This window comes from Globicephala melas, chromosome 1 (assembly GCF_963455315.2).
Source record: "Globicephala melas chromosome 1, mGloMel1.2, whole genome shotgun sequence".
Classification (NCBI taxonomy): Eukaryota; Metazoa; Chordata; class Mammalia; order Artiodactyla; family Delphinidae; genus Globicephala; species Globicephala melas.
The window spans coordinates 24,773,651-24,794,445 of NC_083314.1; the positions used below are offsets into that span (position 1 = coordinate 24,773,651).

The following is a 20,795-nucleotide window of genomic DNA, read 5'->3' on the forward strand; positions in this document are numbered from 1 at the left end:
GCGATAGTGAGAGGCCCATGCACCGCGATGAAGAGTGGCCCCCGCTCGCCGCAACTAGAGAAAGCCCTTGCACAGAAACAAAGACCCAACACAGCCAAAAATAAATAAATTAATTAATAAACTCCTACCCCCAACATCTTCTTTAAAACAAAAAAAACAAAAAAAAAAACTCATGTTGACCAACAGTTTTTCCAGAAACACTAGTTTCATTATTATTGTATTCATGTGTGGTTGCTTTTAAGCTAAGAAGTAACTACCATTTCATTATATCCATGAATATTTCAGTAAATGACTTCTACTTATACTGCTATTATACTTTTTCAATAATTTTTCATAGTTAGATAGATATATGAAGGACTTGGAAATGACTGGGAAAAATGTTCCAAATGTTTATAGACATTCAAGGGTTTATAAAATTCTGAATGTCTAGAAGGTTAAACTTTTTATTATATTAATATATTTCTACCCAGCACTTGAGGTATTTCAAATAATATCTAGAAACGTCTTTTGAGAGTTTACCATTAAAAAATCTCTTAAAGTAATAATAATAATGTGATGATAATAAGGAGTATTTCCTATAAACCAAGCACAATAAGTTTTCCACATGTTTTATTTAATTCTCATTACAACCAAATAATTTTGGTATTGTTATTATTCCCACTTTTGTTCAGTGGTTTAGAGAGATTAAATGGCTTAGTATCACACAACTACGAAATGATAAACTGGAATTCAGTTCCAGGCCATATGGCTTCATTGTCAATGATTTAACTACTATATTGTATTCTCTTATAGTGCCTAATTGAGGAATAAATACAGACATAGTCTGTGAGAAATTAATTTACAAATCATGCATCCAACAAGAGATCAAACTCAGTAGGTTTAATCTCTTTAAAAGACAACCCAGGGTTTCCCTGGTGGCGCAGTGGTTGAGTCCGCCTGCCGATGCAGGGGATGCAGGTTCGTGCCCTGATCCGGGAAGATCCCACATGCCGCGGAGCGGCTGGGCCCGTGAGCCATGGCCGCTGAGCCTGCGTGTCCGGAGCCTGTGCTCCGCAGCGGGAGAGGCCACAACAGTGAGAGGCCCGCGTACCGTAAAAAAAAAAAAAAAAAAAAAAAAGACAACCCAGCAGAAAGTGGGCAAATGATATGAATAGGCAGTTCACACAAAAGAAACCATGAATGGTGAATGAACTTGCAAAGATGCTCAAACTGTGACTATTTATCTAGAAAATGCCCAGTAAAAGCACAGTGAGACAACGTTTCACACCCATCAGGCTAGCAGAAAGTAAAATGACTGTCAACAGGGCTGACAAGACATGGATTTAAGAGAACTCTCACTAGGCTGCTGCAGGAGTGTAAATTCCTACAACCACTTTGGAGAGCCATTTGTCAATATGTGAAATATTTCAAGATGTGCATTCTTACAACTCAGCAATTCTACTTCTACGAATATGTATTCTGAAGCAGCAGAAGTCAAAGTGGGGTCCTGAAATGTCTGGGGGTTCCCCAAGGTACTTTCAGAGGACCTCTAAGTTTAAAACTATTTTTATAGTAATATTAAGACAGTATTTGCCTTTTTCACTCTCATTCCCTCATGAGTATACGGTGGAGTTTTCCAGAAGCTCCATGATAACCATAAATGAGAATCCAGCTGCATTCTATTAAGCCATATATTTAAGAGATTTGCATAAATGTAAAACAGTGCCACTCTGCTCACTAACTTATTTTTATTTTGGAAAATATAGTTATTTTCATAAAAATGTATTATTTATATCAACATGTAATGGAATTATTATTTTAAATGAATGAATAAATATATTAAAATTTTCTTAATTTTAGTCTTTAATATAGTAAATATGAATAGAGGTAACCCACATAAATAAAACCTCTTTGGAGTCCATCAATAATTTTTTTTTTTTTTGCGGTACGCGGGCCTCTCACTGTTGTGGCCTCTCCCGTTGCGGAGCACAGGCTCCGGACGCGCACGCTCAGCGGCCATGGCTCACAGGCCCAGCCGCTCCGTGGCATGTGGGATCCTGCCAGACCGGGGCACGAACCCGTGTCCCCTGCATTGGCAGGCGGACTGTCAACCACTGCGCCACCAGGGAAGCCCCATCAATAATTTTTTTAAATTTAATTTTTATTTTCTATTGGAGTGTAGTTGATCTACAGTGTTGTGTTAGTTTCAGGTATACAGCAAAGTGATTCAGTTATACATATGCATATATCCATTCTTTTTAGATTCTTTTCCCATATTGGTTATTACAGATTATCAAGTAGAGTTCCCTGTGCTATACAGTAAGTCCTTGTTGATTATCTATTTTATATATAGTAGTATGTATACGTTAAGTCCAGATTGAGACCAGATAGTTTTGAAAATCATTGTATATGTGTACAATGCAGGTAACATTGTTTTCTAAGAGTAAAATAATTGACCCAAATGTCCATCAATATGGACACGATGCCAATTCTTTCAATGTGGAATGGCAAAATAAATTGTGATATATCTTTATATATACACATACATACACACACATTCATACATAATTATATATTAATCAGACAGTATTATTTGTCAGATGTTCCTTACCTTATATGTCAAATGAAGTGATTTTTGAGAATGTATTTTTCTAAGTAAGTACATGATAAAAATAAGTGCAAAATTTATTAAGAATTAAATATTAGTTCATAATATTGCAGGTTTGTTGACCTTAACCTCAAAAGGTAGAAATAAAAGTGCTACATAAGCTACTCTATTTGACTAGAATTCACAGTAAGCAGCATTTATAGGACTTGGTTTTTCGGAATGTAGAACATGTTATTGTTTTATTTCAGGAGTAGTATACTGTGTGTTTATTGAAAAGGAAGCATCATTTTATTATATCTTTATATATACATTTCCACTGTAATGGCTTAAACAAATAGGAACTTATTTTTCCCATCCAAAAGCTGGAGGTTGGTAGCTGCTGGCTATTGGATGTTATCGGGGTCTTTCTGTCTGATGGTATTTGTTCTCTTGTTGCCTCTTGTGCAAAGAAAGTTGAAATGGACAGAGTGTCTCTCATTAGAAATATAGTTGATTCTTGTTATTCACCACAAATGCTGAATTAGCCAAAACTGAACCATCACTCCTAGGGGATATACAAAGTTAGGTTCCTATAAGTCTCTGGGCACACTTTAATCAGCCAGTCAATACATAACCTTGTTTTGTGTGTGTTTCTGTTTATAGATACCTTATTTAATACGTATTGTTGATTCATTAACGTTGAACTCATGGCCAACAGCACTATAACTCACGCCTGAATGAAGCTTATCTAACACACATATTTCCTGGGTAACACACATCACAGCTTTCTTGTGCTTAGGACACTAGATAGCACTGCAGCACTGTACTAGCTGGCCGTTTAAAATAGCGAAATCACCAATGAAAAGCACAAAAATGAGTAAAGTGTGGCACTAGATAGACCTTGAAAAGGGTTCTCGTTTACAGTATGAGAGCTGAAATAAGAAAGCAGAATGTCACTTCATTTGACCTCAGCTGGGAACATGTGCATTGGGTAACTCAAATTTTTTTGCCTCTCCACACATATCCACGAATGACTACAAAAATGGTGCAAGTATTGATTTGGAGTTACAAATAAATTTTAGTGAGTAGGCAGATTTTCAAATAAACAACCCATAAATAATGAGGGTCAGCTGTATCTCTTTACAAGTCATTTGCCAGAACTGGGTAACAGGGTCTGTTATTAGAACAACCAGTGGCCATGGGGCATGAGCTTTTTACTAGTTTAGACCAGCGATGATTTATCCCCCTGGAGTTGGCAACCTACACTTCCTGAAATCCAGAGATCTCTGCTATTTCAACAAATCACAGTACCCTTGGCAGGGAAGAGTGAAGTGGTTGTTGGGTAAGCAATGGACAGTGCCTGCCATGTGCCTAATCAGGTGCTTGGCAATTGGAAGGGACTTGGCACTTTTTTGTTGAAGAATGAATTGGTGAATGAATGACGGGGTCATTTTTGGAAACAGCCTTTGATTTCTCTCGTATCTCAAAGATTTTCCATTTGCATCTGAATTTTTTAAAAAACGTGGTGTTTTGACTGGCCAACTCCAAATCAAAGTGAAAGTTAATGTAAGAGAATAAAGAAATTTTACTTTATATGGATTAACTTCAAGTTAAATAAGTCAGAGAGAATAATAAAAAATGAAGCATCAGTTGAAGTTGAAACTTGTATTCAGAAAGAGGCTAAGTAGCCCAAGTTTCATGTGGTAAAACTTTTTCTTTCTTTTCATATTGTTCCTTTTCTGAAATGATTGCTTTTTATATTTTGGAAGATGTTAAATCTAGAAATATTAGTTTTTAAATATAGTATGATGATAGGTATCATTTTAAATTATCAGGTTCTCATATATTATCAAAGAGTAAAACAATTTTACTTTTTAACACTACATTTGTAGCAAATGCCAGTTAAAAATAAGTTCAATTAATAAAGTATAATTTCATTTAAATTTTGTGTAAACAAAGCGTACATTTGCGCTTACTATTCCAAACATTGGAATAAATTGTTGATCTTTCTGTCTGTGTCCTGCCTTAGACCAAGAGCAATTTAAAGCCATTAAATAGTACATATTGCTTTTTCATTAAAGTTGATGTTTATTTGATTATGGAAGTAAAATAATATTATTATATAAAATTGGAAAAGAGAAAAAAGAGGGAAAATCACCCCAATTCATATCACTCAAAGAAAAGTTTCAACAATTTGGTCTATTTCTTTTCACTCTTTTTTTTCACACATTACAAGAACTTAATTTCACAAAGTATATGTAGTATGAAAAATCCATTCAACATTCTAGGTGTAGCCTTTATTATTATTGTTATTATTATAATAGACTTAGAATAACTTACAACTTTAGGGACAGAGAAGTATATTTATTACTATCAGTTGCAGAGCAATAAATGAAGCAGCCAGGTTTAAAGTATGGTTCTCCTAGAACTTTTTCTGCTCAGCTTACCTTCTCTATTCCATACCTGTCTGCATACTGAGCTGGAGTCCACATTTCAGGGCAAATGAAATTGTCTTCTTGTACATTTCTAATTTCCATTTTGGTGCATTGTCACGGTTTCTGATATCTTTTCTCCCTAGGTCTTTTAGATGTCGAACACTCTGGTAGTTCTCCTCCCTTTCTATACCTGCTCTAAGCAAAATGTCTATTGCCAGAAATCACAGCTAAGGGTCTAGAGAAAAATAATGCGATTATCTGATTAAGGTAATTCATACTAAGTTGCAAATGACTTGTAGTCATAAGGTTTTTGGGGTGATGTCTGCATTTCATCACAATATATTATCAAACTCATAAGGGTGTTTGATAAGTAGAGTATGTGAGGGTAACGTTGGGGGGCCGTGGGAGAACCTTATATCGGCCATAGTACCTGCTCGCTGTAGGAGGACAACACAGGCAGGAAAACCCTTGCACGGCCCCTGTTAACTCTCATTCAGCGGTTATCAGCTGATGATCATTCTCCTTAAAAAAAAAATCATTAAGAATTTACAGTTAATTATAATGCATTGGCAGGTGAAACATTTAATTCTGTGTCTCCTAAGGACTCATCTTTTAAGGTTTCTTTATTTTGGGATTAGGTCAGCACAGTGTTTCTTTATAAACTTAAAGTGCCATTTTATTCTCCAAAGTTGAGAATGAGTTATCTGAGATTTCATTAATGCTTACTTCCAGGAGGACTTGAGGAAATTTATAGTTAGAGGTTAAACGAAGTAATATACTTAATTATAAAGTAGAAGAGCAAATTTTTAAGCAGCCAGGAGAAAATGGCTTCCAGACCTCTGAAGTGAACAGATAAATATAGTTCGATAGTGATTTTGACTTTTGGATTTCTCACTGTTCAAGTTAAAATGGAAACATGCTGCTGATAACCTCATTTTCTAATTAGAGGTAGCATGATAGATAATTCATTCATGGTGATAAAGTATACCCTGCATTTGAAACCAAGGTGAGCAGCTTTTGCCATTTTGAAGGCTTAGGTTTTAGTATGTTAATGAAAATGTTGACCAGATTTTCTTGTACCTTCTTTGATATTTTACCCATGGTACTTTTATTTTTATGTGTATGCTGTGTGATATTTATAATAGCAATACTTAACATATTTAAAGGGTATCTGATTTCAGTCTTTAGGCAAAGTCAGGTTTTTTTCTTCTTCCTCACTTAAAAAAAATTTCAAGACTTAGGGAAAACGAATATATCTCTTAGACTTATCAGAGTTGTATTACTCGACTAGGCTAAAGAGGTTTCCTATTTAGAAACAAAGATGTTGTCACTAGAAAACAATCCCTCTTCAGCAATTCGTTTTGGTCACAGCTTTCTTCAGTCTACTTGTGTGTGCTCTGCCTAAGAAACACCTTTAAGTCACCAGTTTTCAATTCTTAGCTGTTAGAGTGACCCACAGCACACAATATCCAATTTTGTAGAGAAATATCATATAATGAGGAGAGTTTAAATCTGTACTCTTGTAAAAATGTTAATTTTCTCAACTTGTAATAGACATTAGTTTACATAAAGCAAGCAGAATATTAGGAGTTGTAATTACCTTTTAATATTACTGAAGACGTAACAGCCTTCTCTGATTTTAATTTCCACAGATGAAACTTTCATAAAACGTTTTTAGCTTCTTGAATCAGACCACTTTGAAGTTAATCATTCTGATCAAATTAAAAATAGTAATACAAACTTTAGTGAACGTGATTGAGCAGTGAAACACTTAACGATGCTAGTCAAATTTTGAAATTAGAGTCAAGTATTACGGGAACATGTGGATTTCAAAAAAAAAGTGGTGAATTTTCTGTGTGCTTGCAAGGAGATGACCAGATTTGTGGCACATGTGGATTTTGCTTTTTTAGCAACCATGGAAGAGGTGTGGGATTTTCAGATATGGCACAGAAATAGGCAACGTTATCTTGAGCACTTTGAAAATATACTTAGCATCCTCAGTTTTAACTCTATGCTTAGACGCTCTGTTAGCAGCCACTTTATGTAGATTACCTCACATAGTCTACCCAACAGTTTTATGAGTAGTCACTTATTCTCACTTTACAGAGGAGGAAATTGAGGCTAAGAGAGGTTACAAGGTTACACTGCTAGTAGGGAGTGGACTTGGTGTCTCAGTCCTTTCAGGCTGCTGTAATAAAATGTCATAGACTGTGTAGCTTATAAACAACCTAAGTTTATTTCTCACACTTCTGGAAGCTGGATAGCCCAGTATCGAGCAGCTAGCCTGGTCACATTCTGATAAGGGCCCTCTTCCTAATTCATAGCTGGCACCTTCTCACTTTGTCCTCACGTGGTAGAAGGGGTAAGGGATCTCTGTGGGGTCTCTTTTATAAAAACACTAATCTCATTAATGAAGGTTCAACCGTCAAGACCTGAGCACCCCCCAAAGTTCCCACCTCCTAATATCTTTGGGGGTTAGGATTTCAACTCATGAATTTAGGGCAGGGGGACACAAACATTCAGACTATAGCACTTGGACTACAAATTTTGAACTCTAAACTGGTAAAATATTTTCCCTCCTAGGTATGGTGTCTTCCTTTTCCCTTATAACACCCTCTCCAATTCACTCTTTACCGGTCAGAAAGTGACTTTTCCTTCTTCTGAACTAGGGCCCTGTAGCTGTGCTGCTTTTCAAAACACAGTTTTGTATTGTAGCTCATTCTGCAAGTGGTATGTGTTGATCTGTCCTCCTTTACCACGAGCTCCTAGAAACAGTGACTGTAATACCCTCCTCACACCCACCCACCCAGGACCTTACACCTTACACGGTGGCCAGTCACTGAACACTTGTTGATTTAACTACTGGAGTTTGTGTTCATCAGGTAGCATAGTCTCCGCCAGTACAGAAGCTTTAAGAGACCAAGGACAGTGAAAAACGGAAGTCCCCGAGTCAGAGGGTTTGCCTCTCTTGACTAACTTGGCTCAAATACTTTGCTGTGCTTTTCTCTAAGTGCTAATGTGGGTTTAAATTACTTGTGCTTCTCCCATGAAGTTATGGTGCCTGTGAATCACAGATTCATTTTCCCTGAAATATTATCCATTGCATTTTCTTGTTTTGTACTTTAAATATTAGAAATAGGAAATAAAGTGATAGGGAATATAGAAAAAGGAGTCCAAACCAATTCTTTCTATATTCCTGTGTTATGAATCTGTTATATATTATTTTGATCACATCTGCTGCTTTGTATTAAAAACCATTTGATAGGTGGATGGTAGATATGAATCTCTTTAATTTTTAAAAAGGCCTTTGGGCCCAAACCCACACAGTTACCATCTCCAAACAAAAATGGAGGATCCCTTTAATATATTATTATGAATATTTATGCCTAAAGGAGTTCTTTAGCATTTTCCGGTGTATTTTATTTGGCCAGAGTACGTGTTGCACTACCCTTGCATAGAATAACATGATTCTATTTGGGATAATCTCTTTTTCATAATGTAGAACTTCTTTTGCTTCAGAAATTTCCAGGGGGAAATATAGCCAAGTACTTGGTTACATGACATTAACATTTCTAATGAATCAGGATTCTGAGGTTTTAAAGATATTAACAAACATAAAAATTCTGTAAATAAATATTTCTGTGGTATTTTTGTTTAAAAAATTGTATTTAGACTTCTTTCACTTAGGTATTTTGGCTTTCTCCATTTAAGAACAAATGGAGAGTTTTTATTCTTTATTTTTAAGAGCTTGCCCATCATGACATTCAGTATTTCTCATACTCCATAGAGCATCTTGGGTCTTAATTATGTGAAAAAATACTTTCATAGGAATTCTACTTAGGGAATTTTCTTAACACTTGTATAAGGCCTGGGGTACTAAATCAGACATCCCATAAGTCAACACTTTTTCCTTAGCACCTATAAGTGGTACAGGCTTTACTTAATGCGCTCTGGTCTTTTTCTCAGCTCAGATTTCTTCCCAAAGAAATCAGCCACAAAATAAATTTCCTCATTGGTCAGCCACAAAGTAAAATCTGGTCCTTGAGATATTCACGGTGCAAAAGATCACTGGGCAGGGATCTTCACCTTGAATGAGGAGGCTGCAAAGGCACACCCTGGGCTCTGGGGTTGCTTCTGATTGTGCTGGGCTATGCTCCATCCAGATGAGTGTGCTTCAGCGAGCGGGAGGGTCGCCTGGCTTCCCTGTGGTGTCTGAGCCTTCGCCTGCATCTGACTGGTCAACAGTGAGCCAGTTTCCTTCCACTGTGAGGATGGCTGTTGAAGGAGAGATTCAACCGCTAGACACACTGGGAGACTTCTAGGAGATCGAGGCATGTTGCTAGGAAGGAACCCTGTATGATAAGTATATTATCTATGAATGTGTTGTAGATGCATTTTTTCCCTCTGTAGGAAGTTTTAAATGGATTCTGTACGTGCCAGGGCTGGGGGAAATTTGGGATAGAATTTGTTCATTTTCTATATCCTTTCCAGGAAACTTCTTTCTCTCTACCTGGCAACTGGCCGTATTATTTTAGGGCAGAGTTTCTAAACAGTAGTATACTTTTGCCCTCTGATAACCAAGAAGGACAGAGAGATGTTCCCTTAAATAGTACTCCAGTTGTTGGGATCTGAGGGAGCCAATTAATCCCCTTTCCTCTTTGATTTCTTAGAGACAGTGGTTTCCCCTATATCCATATACGATTGACCCTTGAATAACACGGGTTTGAACTGCGTGGGTCCACTATGTTTTAGTTTTCACTATGTTTTAGTGAAAAAACCGCAGCTTTTTTCACTAAATACACACTACAGTACAACACCATCCGAGTTTGGTTGAATCCGTGGATGCAGACCCTCAGATATGTAGGGCCAAACTGTAAAGTTATACATAGATTTTCAGCTGCATGGAGGGTTGGCGCCCCTAAGCCCCATGTTGTTCAAGGGTCAACTGTATGACTTTTTGATTTGTATAGCAGCAGAACAATTAATTTAGCTTTATTTTAATTTCCTTTCCACACTTCAGTTGCCTAGGCTATTGGAGAAACTAATTACGACCCAACTTTTACTTGGAAGAGAGGACTTAACTTATGCTCCGTGAATCACTGTGTCTGGAGCACTGGAGCAAGCTGAGAATTTTCTCTGATTTGACATTGTGTTCAGTAACATCCAAGTTTATATGAACAAGTGATAAGGGAACCCATTTTGCTTTTTTGGGATGGGGGCCTAAAACTTCCATTTATTTTAGTATACAATAATTTTAATATCTTCTTTAATTTAGAGGTAGCCTGCTACTATTTGTCTCTTAAGTGGAGGGGAAAAAAGAGGTTCTGTTACTGATACATTCCTAACCTGTTTCTTTAGATTCCTTTTTATTCAGAAATTCCAGTTCTGGATGGACTCTTGAAATAATCGCTTTGCAAACAGGATGTTTGTGGAGTTTGTGAGAATTGTATATTGCTCACTTCTCTACTCCTGTGAGATTATCATGTTTGGCCTAATAATAGGCACAAATTTTGTTATCTTCAAATTTTATTTATATTTTTTTGTTACACAGGAGAAGCAGAACCAAATAATTTTGGAATTAGAAGGAAACATTTAATTCATGCTCCTCTGCAGTGCTGGAATTTCCTGTACATATGTCTGTAAATGTACCTATCAGATTCTCCTTGAACATGTCAAATGACCTGGAACTCCACCTCCTCAGGGCATTTCTTTTGACTTTTGAACAGTTGTTGTTGCCACAACGATCTTCTTTACCTTTAGACAGAATCTGTCCCTCTCGCGCTTCCATTCAGTATTTCTTGTTTTAGCCTTTGGAGCTACCACCTAGAATAAGTGATCCTTTTTATTTAGGGCTTCTAATTAATTCTGTTTTTTATTTGACATGTACATTTCTGATTTTTTAAAGAAAAATGTTGGTTTGTCTTTCAGTTGGAAATGATGTATTGATTTTTTTTTTTTTAAGAGAGAAAGAATGTTTCCATGAACTGTCTGGGTGGCTATGTTTCTAATACTTATTTTCCTCTCCCACTGCTGCCCAAATTTTTTCTCTGCAGGGAGACCTAACCAGGAGGCTATTACTCTGAACCTTACTCAACAGGGAAAAGCAGTAACTCTTCAAAGCCTCAGTGGTTCCTCTAATCAGACACACTACTTTTCTCTTGGATTCAGTTGACCTTTATTTTTGAAACTTGAGAACTTAAATTTATTTGTTTGGTTATTTGATATGTAAAAGTAACCCCAAACATTTAAATAACTCATGTTAAGGAATTTTTTTTCACACATCAAATGGCAGCTGAATTATCCCAGTTCTTTGAATCATCTTGCTATTTATTTTGCTGAAATTCTGTGTTAAAATTCATTAAAGCCTGTGGTTGAGAGCTATGGGAGGGAGAAGACGAAGTTTTAATATTTGCTACCAGGTTCATCACTGATTTTCCTGGGTATTTTGATTCTGCTTATTATTTTCATTTGTTTATTTATTTTTTTCTTTTTCCTTTCTTTTTGCGGTACACGGGCCTCTCACTGCTGTGGCCTCTCCCGTTGCGGAGCACAGGCTCCGGACGCACAGGCTCAGTGGCCATGGCTCACGGGCCCAGCCGCTCCGCGGCATGTGGGATCCTCCCGGACCGGGGCATGAACCCGTGTCCCCTGCATCGGCAGGCGGACTTCAACCACCGTGCCACCAGGGAAGCCCTGCTTATTATTTTTAAAAATGGAGATGAAACACTTTGTATAGTTGGGAATCTTTATTTGCAAGCAACAGAAATAGCCTCTGAATAACTTAGACAAGAAAAAAGGAAATGAGGGGAAATCTGAGGAGCCAGGTCTAAGGAAAGCAGGATTCAGGGGAGCCCCAGGGACCTCATCCTCAGGAGTGTTCCTGCAGAAAGCATACTTTCCCAGTCTTGGCTGCAGTTCTCAGTTTGGCTTGACAGGCTTTCTGCCAGGGATCTTTTGGCAGTTTGGGGCTTCTTCTGTTTTCAGGTCTATTGGAAGTTGCCTTCTTTGTTTTCTCCCACAAATATACTGATTTAATTTAAGTCTTGAAGCTAGTAGTGTGTGTGTGTGTATGTGTGTGTGCTTTCTTTTTCCTGCTAATATTTTTGGGTTTGTTGTAGATATTTTCCAGGGTGGGGAGTGATGGTTAGGTTTTCCTATTTCCTACTTACTCTGTCATTTTTTTTATGGGGAAAGTTACGGAGATTAAAAAATTATGCCACTGCGGTCAACATAAACATTTAAAGCTATAAATGTTCCTTTAAGTATTACTTTAGCTGTATCTCACGTTTCGTTTTTTTTATTATTTAATATAATACATTTTCTAATTTTCATGACAACTCTTTGATCCTTGAATTATATAAGCTTTTAAATTTCTATAAATATGAGATTTTACTGGGTTTATTTTTTTTTTTTTTACTGATTTCTAATCTAATTCTTTTATGGTTGGAGAAAATTATCTGTATAATATTGATTCTTTGGGATTTTTAGATTTGTTCTGTGGCCTAATGTGTGGGCATATTTTGTAAATGGCCAGTGGATGCTTGAAAAGAGTATGTGAATACACATTAATATAAAAGGTGCAAGGGTCTGTGTTTTGCATGAGATCAAGTAAAATTATAGAGCTCCTTATTCTTTATGTGCTTGATCTATGAATTCCTGAAAAAGACTTGATAACTAATACTTGTATGGTACTTAGTATATTCCAGGCATTATTTTTAAGGCCTTACTTGTATTAATTTATTGTGTATTGATCATTTTTTTAGATGTTACTTTTACTTTATGTATTTTTAGACTGCGAACATTTGGACTGCGAACACTAGGTACTTAATACCTAGTGATTGGAGTCTTTTATCTTTGTGTATTGACCTTATTCATCTGTAGTAATATTTTTAACCTTAATGTCTCTTTTTCTGATATTGATATAGTTACACAGGCTTTTTTCTATTAGTGTTTAATTAATTTTAATATTAATGTTAATATTGCCTAAGCATATCCATCTCATTCCACCTTTGTATGTCCTTTTATTTGGAGTGTGTCTCATAAATAGTCTATGACGGGACTTCCCTGGTGGTACAGTGGTTAGGAATCCACCTGCCAATGTAGGGGACACTGGTTCGTTCCCTGGTCCAGGAGGATCCCACATGCCATGGAGCAACTAAGCTCGTGTGCCACAACTACTGAGCCTGTGCTCTAGAGTCTCCAAGACACACCTGCTGAGCCCGCATGCCACAAGTACTGAAGCCCAAGCACCTAGAGCCCATGCTCTGCAGCAAGAGAAGCCACCACAATGAGAAGCCCGCGTACCGCAAGGAAGAGTAGCCCCCGCTCGCCACAACCAGAGAAAGCCCGCATGCAGCAATGAAGACCCAGCACAGCCAAAAATTAAAAAAAAATTTAAATTAAAAAAATTAATTAATTAAAAAAATAGTCTATGGGTGGATTTTGTTTTTATCCAGTTTTGTCTAAGGGTGGTAGTATAATATGATGGTTAAAAGCAAGAAATTTAGGGCCAGGTTGCTTGGGTTTGGGTTGTTGTCTGGGATGTTGATATCTGACACCTGTAATTCTACACTTGGGGGTAGGAGGTGTTTGGACTTTGCTTTATTTAGACTTTTAACCTCCCCCCATGTTATATGCTCCATATCTCACTGCTGCTCTCCTATGGGTGAGGTACCTGGTATATTCAAGTTCTGATTCTCTGCAGCGTTCAGTTGTTACCGTTTCAATGTCACCTGCCACTTGAACTTTATGGTGTGTTTCCTTAGTCATCTGCTTCTTATCTCTTGAAAATGTATTGAAGTATCTCTAAAATGGACATAATAAAACTGCTTAGTTATAGGACTATCTGAAGTTAAGTGTGAGTCAATAGATGTAAAGAACTTTGAACACTACCTGGCACATCAGAAGTGCTTAGAAAGATTTGTTCCTGTTTTGTCACTGTTGTTAATACTATAGTTTGACTTTTAATGCTCTTGGCTGCCTTGAAAGTATCTCCAGTCCTGTCTGATATTTGTTACTGTGAATTTCATCATCAGATTTATTGTTTTTATTTTATAATCCAAGTTTTTCTTTGTTTTGGCTTTTTCCTTCCTCAGGCGATTTGGGGAGGACATAACTTTGGTGCATCTCAATTTAGCAAGTTGAAAGTAGTAATTGAATTTAATGGAAATTGAAAATCATTTCCCAGAAGGAGTATATTATAATTAAACTACATGGTAAATTTAAACTTGTAAAATTTCTCTATTTGAATGGTGTAGGGTACTTTCAGTTAGTTGATAGGCTAGATTCTTAATTTCATATGGAGACATTAAAAACTCTATGAAAAAAGAACTCTATGAAGTGAAATTTTTTGCCTAAGTGGGAATCTCTGTGTTTTCATTAAATTTATGTTAAAAAGAACATTAGTGGTGGTGACTGTTACACAACAATGTGAATGTACTTAAGGCCACTGAAGCCATACACTTAAAAATAGTTAAAGTGGTAAATTTTTTGTTATATATATCTTACCACAATTTAAAAAAAAAGAACACTAGTTATTAGGTATATGTCTCACATTGAAGGTGAAAGAAGATGTTCATCACTGTGAAAATCTAAATCTCATGGACCAAACAGATAGAGTGAGAAGAACATATTGGTGTCAATACCTTGACTTATGTTTTCTTTCTTCAGCCATATATGATTCTCATTCATTTCCTAATGTGAACTTTATTTTTTAACAGGAAGGAAAAGCTGATGCGATGCTCTCAATGCCGAGTTGCCAAATACTGTAGTGCTAAGTGTCAGGTAAGAAGGTTCTGCTGTATGTAAGCTCTCTACTCTTAAATTTGTTCTCCAGGCTTCCCTGGTGGCACAGTGGTTGAGAGTCTGCCTGCCGATGCAGGAGACACGGGTTTGTGCCCCAGTCCGGGAAGATCCCACATGCCGCGGAGCGGCTGGGCCCGTGAGCCATGGCCGCTGAGCCTGCGCGTCCGGAGCCTGTGCTCCGCAACGGGAGAGGCCACAACAGTGAGAGGCCCGCGTATCGCAAAAAAAATAAAATAAAATAAAATTTGTTCTCCATTATGCCTGTTGAACTATTTCTGTTTCTTCATAATCTTTTATTTATTTTAACTTGTTTTTTTCCTTCAACTTAAAAATCATATATGTATATGGTAATAATTATATATACATAATATATACATAAACTCTATCCATATAGTGTGTGTGTGTGTGTGTGTGTGTGTGTGTGTGTGTATCACTGAAGAAAAGTTAAATGTTTACTCCTCTCCATCTTCTTGTCCTCTTGACTTCAGTCCCATTTCCCAGAGCTAACCACTGTTAAGGTTCTTATGTATCTTCGCAGCATTTTTTTGGTGTAAACACATTCATGTATCTTTATCTTTTGTTTTTAAAAACAAATACAGGTTATTCTGGCACAAATTCTTTTATACCTTGATTTTCTTTTTCATTTAATAATCTATCTAGAAGAATTTTTTGTATCCTCATGTTCATTCTATCATATGATGCACCACAATCATAATTTCCCCACTAATGAATGCATAATTTTTTCCCAATATTTGGTATTGCCAGTACTGCACCAGGCATCCTTTCATGCACATTTTTGCACACTTGTGCAAATTGATTGTAGGATAAATTCTTCCCCGTTGTACTGATTAGTAAAAGGATATATGCATTTTGAATTTTTAAAGAGAATGCTCAGTTGCCTTCCAAGAGTTTGAGTTAATTAACAACAACAGACAGTCTATGAGAGTACTGCTGTTAACATCTTTGAAATTCTTTAAAGGATGTATAATTAACATTCAACATGACCTTTTCTTCTAACCTTACGGTTAATCATTTAATAAGAAATTTAATTATGCTCTAATGAATTAGGTCATAATAAAAAGTCTAATTGGAGGGTATGTGTCTGTGTCACTTGCCACCCATGCTTCAGGGAACTTCAAGTTAAGAAGACTACATATAGAACCAAATGAATTATATTATTTGATACAGATTTTCTAGTTGAGCTTCCTTTCCCTTCTCAATGAACTAAACATTTACTTTTATTTTCCCTTGTTTTTATGACTGTTTTTCCCCAGGGCTACTTCCTCCTTTTGTAGTACACTCAAGAAAAAAAAACAACAAAACCCATTATCTGATTAGAATGAATAGAGGGAGTCTGGTGGGTAGGTATGTCATTTTGATTCATTATAGTGCATGTGTTTTTACCACATATATTAGCTGTTTACTGTAGCATCAATAATAATGTCATCGTCAGATATACTGTAGAAGGTAATGGGAAAATAGCTAGTAAGATGAAAGATATCATATATAACACAGCTAGTGGACATGCTTGTCTGTGGGCGGGGGATAGGGTGTGTGTGTAGAGGAGATGGGATGGGAGTCAAAGAATGGCCAGAACATATGCATTTAAACTGCTCTGTTAAGCTCACCCTTAAGGTACAGCATTAAACATTGTAATTATTGTGGATACCTACAAAGCAGCACAAAATTAAACTGACAGACTGAACTATGAACAGTAATGAACAAAAGCACTTGGAATGGAAATTGATATAGAGGATGCGAATTCATAACATAAAATCCAAAATACGTTTACCCTAGGGGGACATAACTTTTGTCAGTAGCTTAGCGTTTGATGTATGGGGCCATAGCATCAATGAGCTCTCCACAAGAAGCTGAGGTGTTATAGGGTATAATGTCCCCTGTGCTCATAAGGAAGGTATCAGTGGCATCAGTTTTCACACTTCATTTTTAAACATAAGCGATACAAGGATACATTTGCATTATAAAAATTAGCACAGTATAGACTAATGCAGGGTGAAAAGTAAAAGTCTTCCTCCAGCATTCTTCTCCCATTCCTACTTCTCTTTTCCAGAGGTAGTCTCTCTGTGTTTGTTTTGTGAGTGGAGGATACACACCAAACTGTTCGTCTATGCGTCATACGTAGTATACACATACATGTATATATTTACTGCTACGTACAGAACTGTTCGTATTCCTCTGTATATACCTTGTTATGAGGTGTCATATAATGTAATAGAGGGGTTATATATTGGATCCAGTCTTATTTCTATATTGGCATAATCAGCATATCACAGATGATTATGAGATCAAAGAGGAGGAACAGGCTAAGTTTTCTTATGAAAAAACATTCTCAAAATTTGTAATATAGATAGCAAGTAAACCAGTTTTAAGCAAATTCACCAATTACTATTTCATCTCTGCTGGATTTACTTTGATTCATAATATGTACATTTCTAATTGAATTAATTGCAGAGCAAAACAAGCAGCTGGATACCACATCAAATTGCAGTTTACATACTTTTAAAAAGTACTGTATTAGCAGAAAGAGGCTCTATTTTTTGTTGATAATTATAGGCCTCTTTAAAAATGTGAATCATATTTTTGAGTGTGCATTTTATGTTTAGTTGTAGAATGATTTGATTCATTTTTGATGAATTCCACATTAGTAAGCACTTAACAGCGTGATTTAATAAGTTGGTTTCTGTAGTATCATACCCAAAGTGATGATAATGAAGAAAGCCAAGCCCTTGGTTTTTATAAATAGCTCTGTGCCAGGCTTCAGGCTGATAGAATATGTACTGGGTGCTCTGTAGAGAAGTTGGCTTTGTATCTAACTGTAAACAAAAAGGGAATATTGTAGAAAGGTTAAAATTATTTGATCATATTTAACTTTTTGACTTCTGCAAATGTCTGCAGGCCTGAGCTTTTCTTTTCTCGCTTTACATTTGCCTGCAGAGTGATCCCATCTACTCCCATGGCTTCAGTTGACATCTGTATATTAATTATTCTCAGTTCCCATCTCCAGCCTCCTCCTTTCTCCTGAGCACCAGACCCATATCTTACGGGGCACCTCTATTTGGGTGTTGCACCGGTATCTGGAATGCCATATATTTATACCTGAGCACATTATCTTACCCCAGACCTTCTTTCCTTCGCATTTTTCAACCTCAGTGAATAATCTCACCAGCCACTCAGCAGTCCTAGTTGCCAGGGTGTCATCAGCTCTGATTTACGTTCTTTCCTGGCTCCACATCCCCTTAATCACCACGTCCTGCTGATTCTACCACCTGAAGATCTGAATTGGTTCACTTCTCTCTAGCTTCTCTACCACTACCCTTGTGCATGTTACCATGATCTCTTTCCTAGGTTAGCTGCAGTCTTTAAACTCTTACAAGCTTCTATTCTCTTTTCTACACAGGAACCAGAGTGATTATTTTATTCTAGAATGTAAGCGTGATCTGTCAGTCACCAGCTTGAAACCCTGGCCCTCTCTTTCCTCAGGGTGAAATTCAAACTGGCAGATTTTGCCACGTTTTTACTTCTGGGCCTTTGGCTATGTAAGTCCCTGGGTCTGGAGCAGACCTCTCCCCCCAGCTACTGAACTCCTATTTATCCTTTAGAACTCAGATTAAATGTCACTCCCTTTTTCCTAACCCCCTGAGACTAGTTTGTATCCCTCCTTTATCATACAGAAATTTAATTGGGTTAATTGCCTGTTTCTGTAGTTAGATGTCAGGCTCCTTGAAGGTATGCTCTGTGCATGGGTCACTGCTGCAGATGTAGCATAATTTGTTGAGTGAATGAATGAATGAATACATTCATCAGTGATAATTGTTGAATTCCATTTTTAAAATTACATCATCTCTAAATAACCTGTCCGTAGTAATATTTCTTTTTTAGATGGAAATATAAGTGGGATATAACATTGTATTAGTTTTAGATATACAACATAATGATTTGATAGGTGTATATATATGGCAAAATGATCACGACAATAAGTTTAGTTAACATCCATTGCCACACGTAATTATAATATTTTTTCTTGTGATGAGAACATTTAAGATTTACTCTCTTAGCAACTTTCAAATATACAATACTGTATTGTTAACTATAGTCACCAACCTGTACGTTACATCCCCAGGAATTTTTTGTTTGTTTGTTTTTTGTTTTGACCACGCTGCATGGCATGTAGGATCTTAATTCCCCAACCAGGAATTGAACCTGCGCCCCCTGCATTGGAAGCACAGAGTCTTAACCCCTGCACTGCCAAGGAAGCCCTCCCCAAGAATTATTTAATTTTTATAAACCGTTTGATCATCTTCACCCATTTCTCCCCTCCCCCACTTACCCCCATCTCCTGCCTCTGGCAAACACCTGTCTGTTCTCTGTATCTATAATTTTTTAAAATTTATTTTTATTTATTTTATTAATTTATTTGGTTGCGCCAGGTCTTAGTTGTGGCAGGCAGACTCCTTAGTTGCGGCTCACGGGCTACTTAGTTGTGGCATGCGAACTCTTAGTTGCAGCATGCATGTGGGATCTAGTTCCCTGACCAGGGATCGAACCCAGGCCCCCTGCATTGGGAGTGCAGATTCTAAACTACTGCACCACCAGGAAAGTCCCTATATAATTGTTTTTTTTTTTTAGATTCCACATATAAGTGAGACATAATAATACGTCTTTTGTTTTCTTTTATTCAACAAATGTTTATTTAGAGCCATCAAGCTGGGTCTGCTGCATTTCTAGATTGTGACACTTTCTTAATCCTCTAACTCAAAAATTATGGAGCCAGTGACTATTATTGGCACTCAGGAATGCATCCATGGGAAAAAAAAACAGACAAATATCCTTACCTGTGTATAATATAAATTCTAATAGGGAGAGATAATTAAAAACATTATTTTATTGTGGTAGTCACAGGATATAAAACATACTATTGTAACCATATTTAACTGTACAGTTCAGTGGCACTAAGTACATTCACGTTGTCGTGCAACTATCACCATCATCCATCTCCCGAATTTTTCACCTTCCTAAACTGAAGCTCTGTCCCCTTTAACACTAATTCCCCATTCCCCCCTCCCTTCCACCACCCCCTGGCCCCTGGCATCTACCGATGTACTTTCTGACTCTATGAATTTGACTGTTCTAGGTACCTCGTACAAGTGGAATCAAGCAGTATTTGTCTGCACCTAATGTATATTGGAATGCATTTTTAAGGTTTTAATATGTCTTAATTCATCAGTATAGGCATAGTCTACTAACTTCCTGCTCTGATAGACAACAGAATTTAGCTCACCTATGTCAGCATCTGCTTCCTCTCTGTCTTTTTACATAGCTATATCAGGATCCTCCATTCATCCAGAGTCTATCCAATAGATATTTATTGAGTACCTGCTAGCTAGTCACTGTTCTAAGTTGGGATTTTGGTGGTGGGCAGCTAGCAATGAACAAATAAACAAGGTCCTGGCTTTCGTAAAGTTTATAGGGGTGAGGAGACAGACAGTAACAAATGCCATGATTATATGAGTGAGTGTGATTTGGATGAGTGTGAGCTTGCCATTGCACAGATGGTTACAGAAGGGCTTCCTGTATAGGTGACATTTGGCTGGAGTCTAAAAGTACTCAGCCACGGAAAGATCTCGGAACAGTTTTTTTTTTTTTTTTTTTTTTAATGTAAAAGGAACAGCGAATGTAAAGGCCCTGAAGAGGAAAAAAGCTTGTCATGTTAGAGGAATGAAGAGGAGTTTGAGGTAAACAGATTAACAAATTCATATGAAAAAAATGAAAAAAATGTTTTGCCAGAGTGTGTATCCTTATTATTTTACCAAATATGACCACAAACAAAAATGACTGAATGACTTACAATTAAATAATGCTAAAATAACATTCTTGCCCTGCTTTTTACAGAGTATTGTGAAATTATGTGTTCTGCATGTTTTTGAGTTATAGTTGCTTCTGGTTAGCTGGAAAATAGAGAAATTTAGTGG

The 20,795-nt window shown here is 36.9% G+C and overlaps 1 protein-coding gene across 2 annotated transcripts in view; it reads left to right on the forward strand.

Annotated features, from left to right (window-relative positions):
- SMYD3 (SET and MYND domain containing 3) overlaps nucleotides 1–20,795 on the forward strand; it is a 713,667-nt gene that overhangs the window by 164,271 nt on the left and 528,601 nt on the right. For both annotated transcript variants that reach the window (XM_030868516.2, XM_060305607.1), the window contains one exon: nucleotides 14,721–14,784. In XM_030868516.2, coding sequence (XP_030724376.1) covers nucleotides 14,721–14,784 — 64 coding nt within the window. The remainder of the gene's footprint in view (nucleotides 1–14,720; nucleotides 14,785–20,795) is intronic.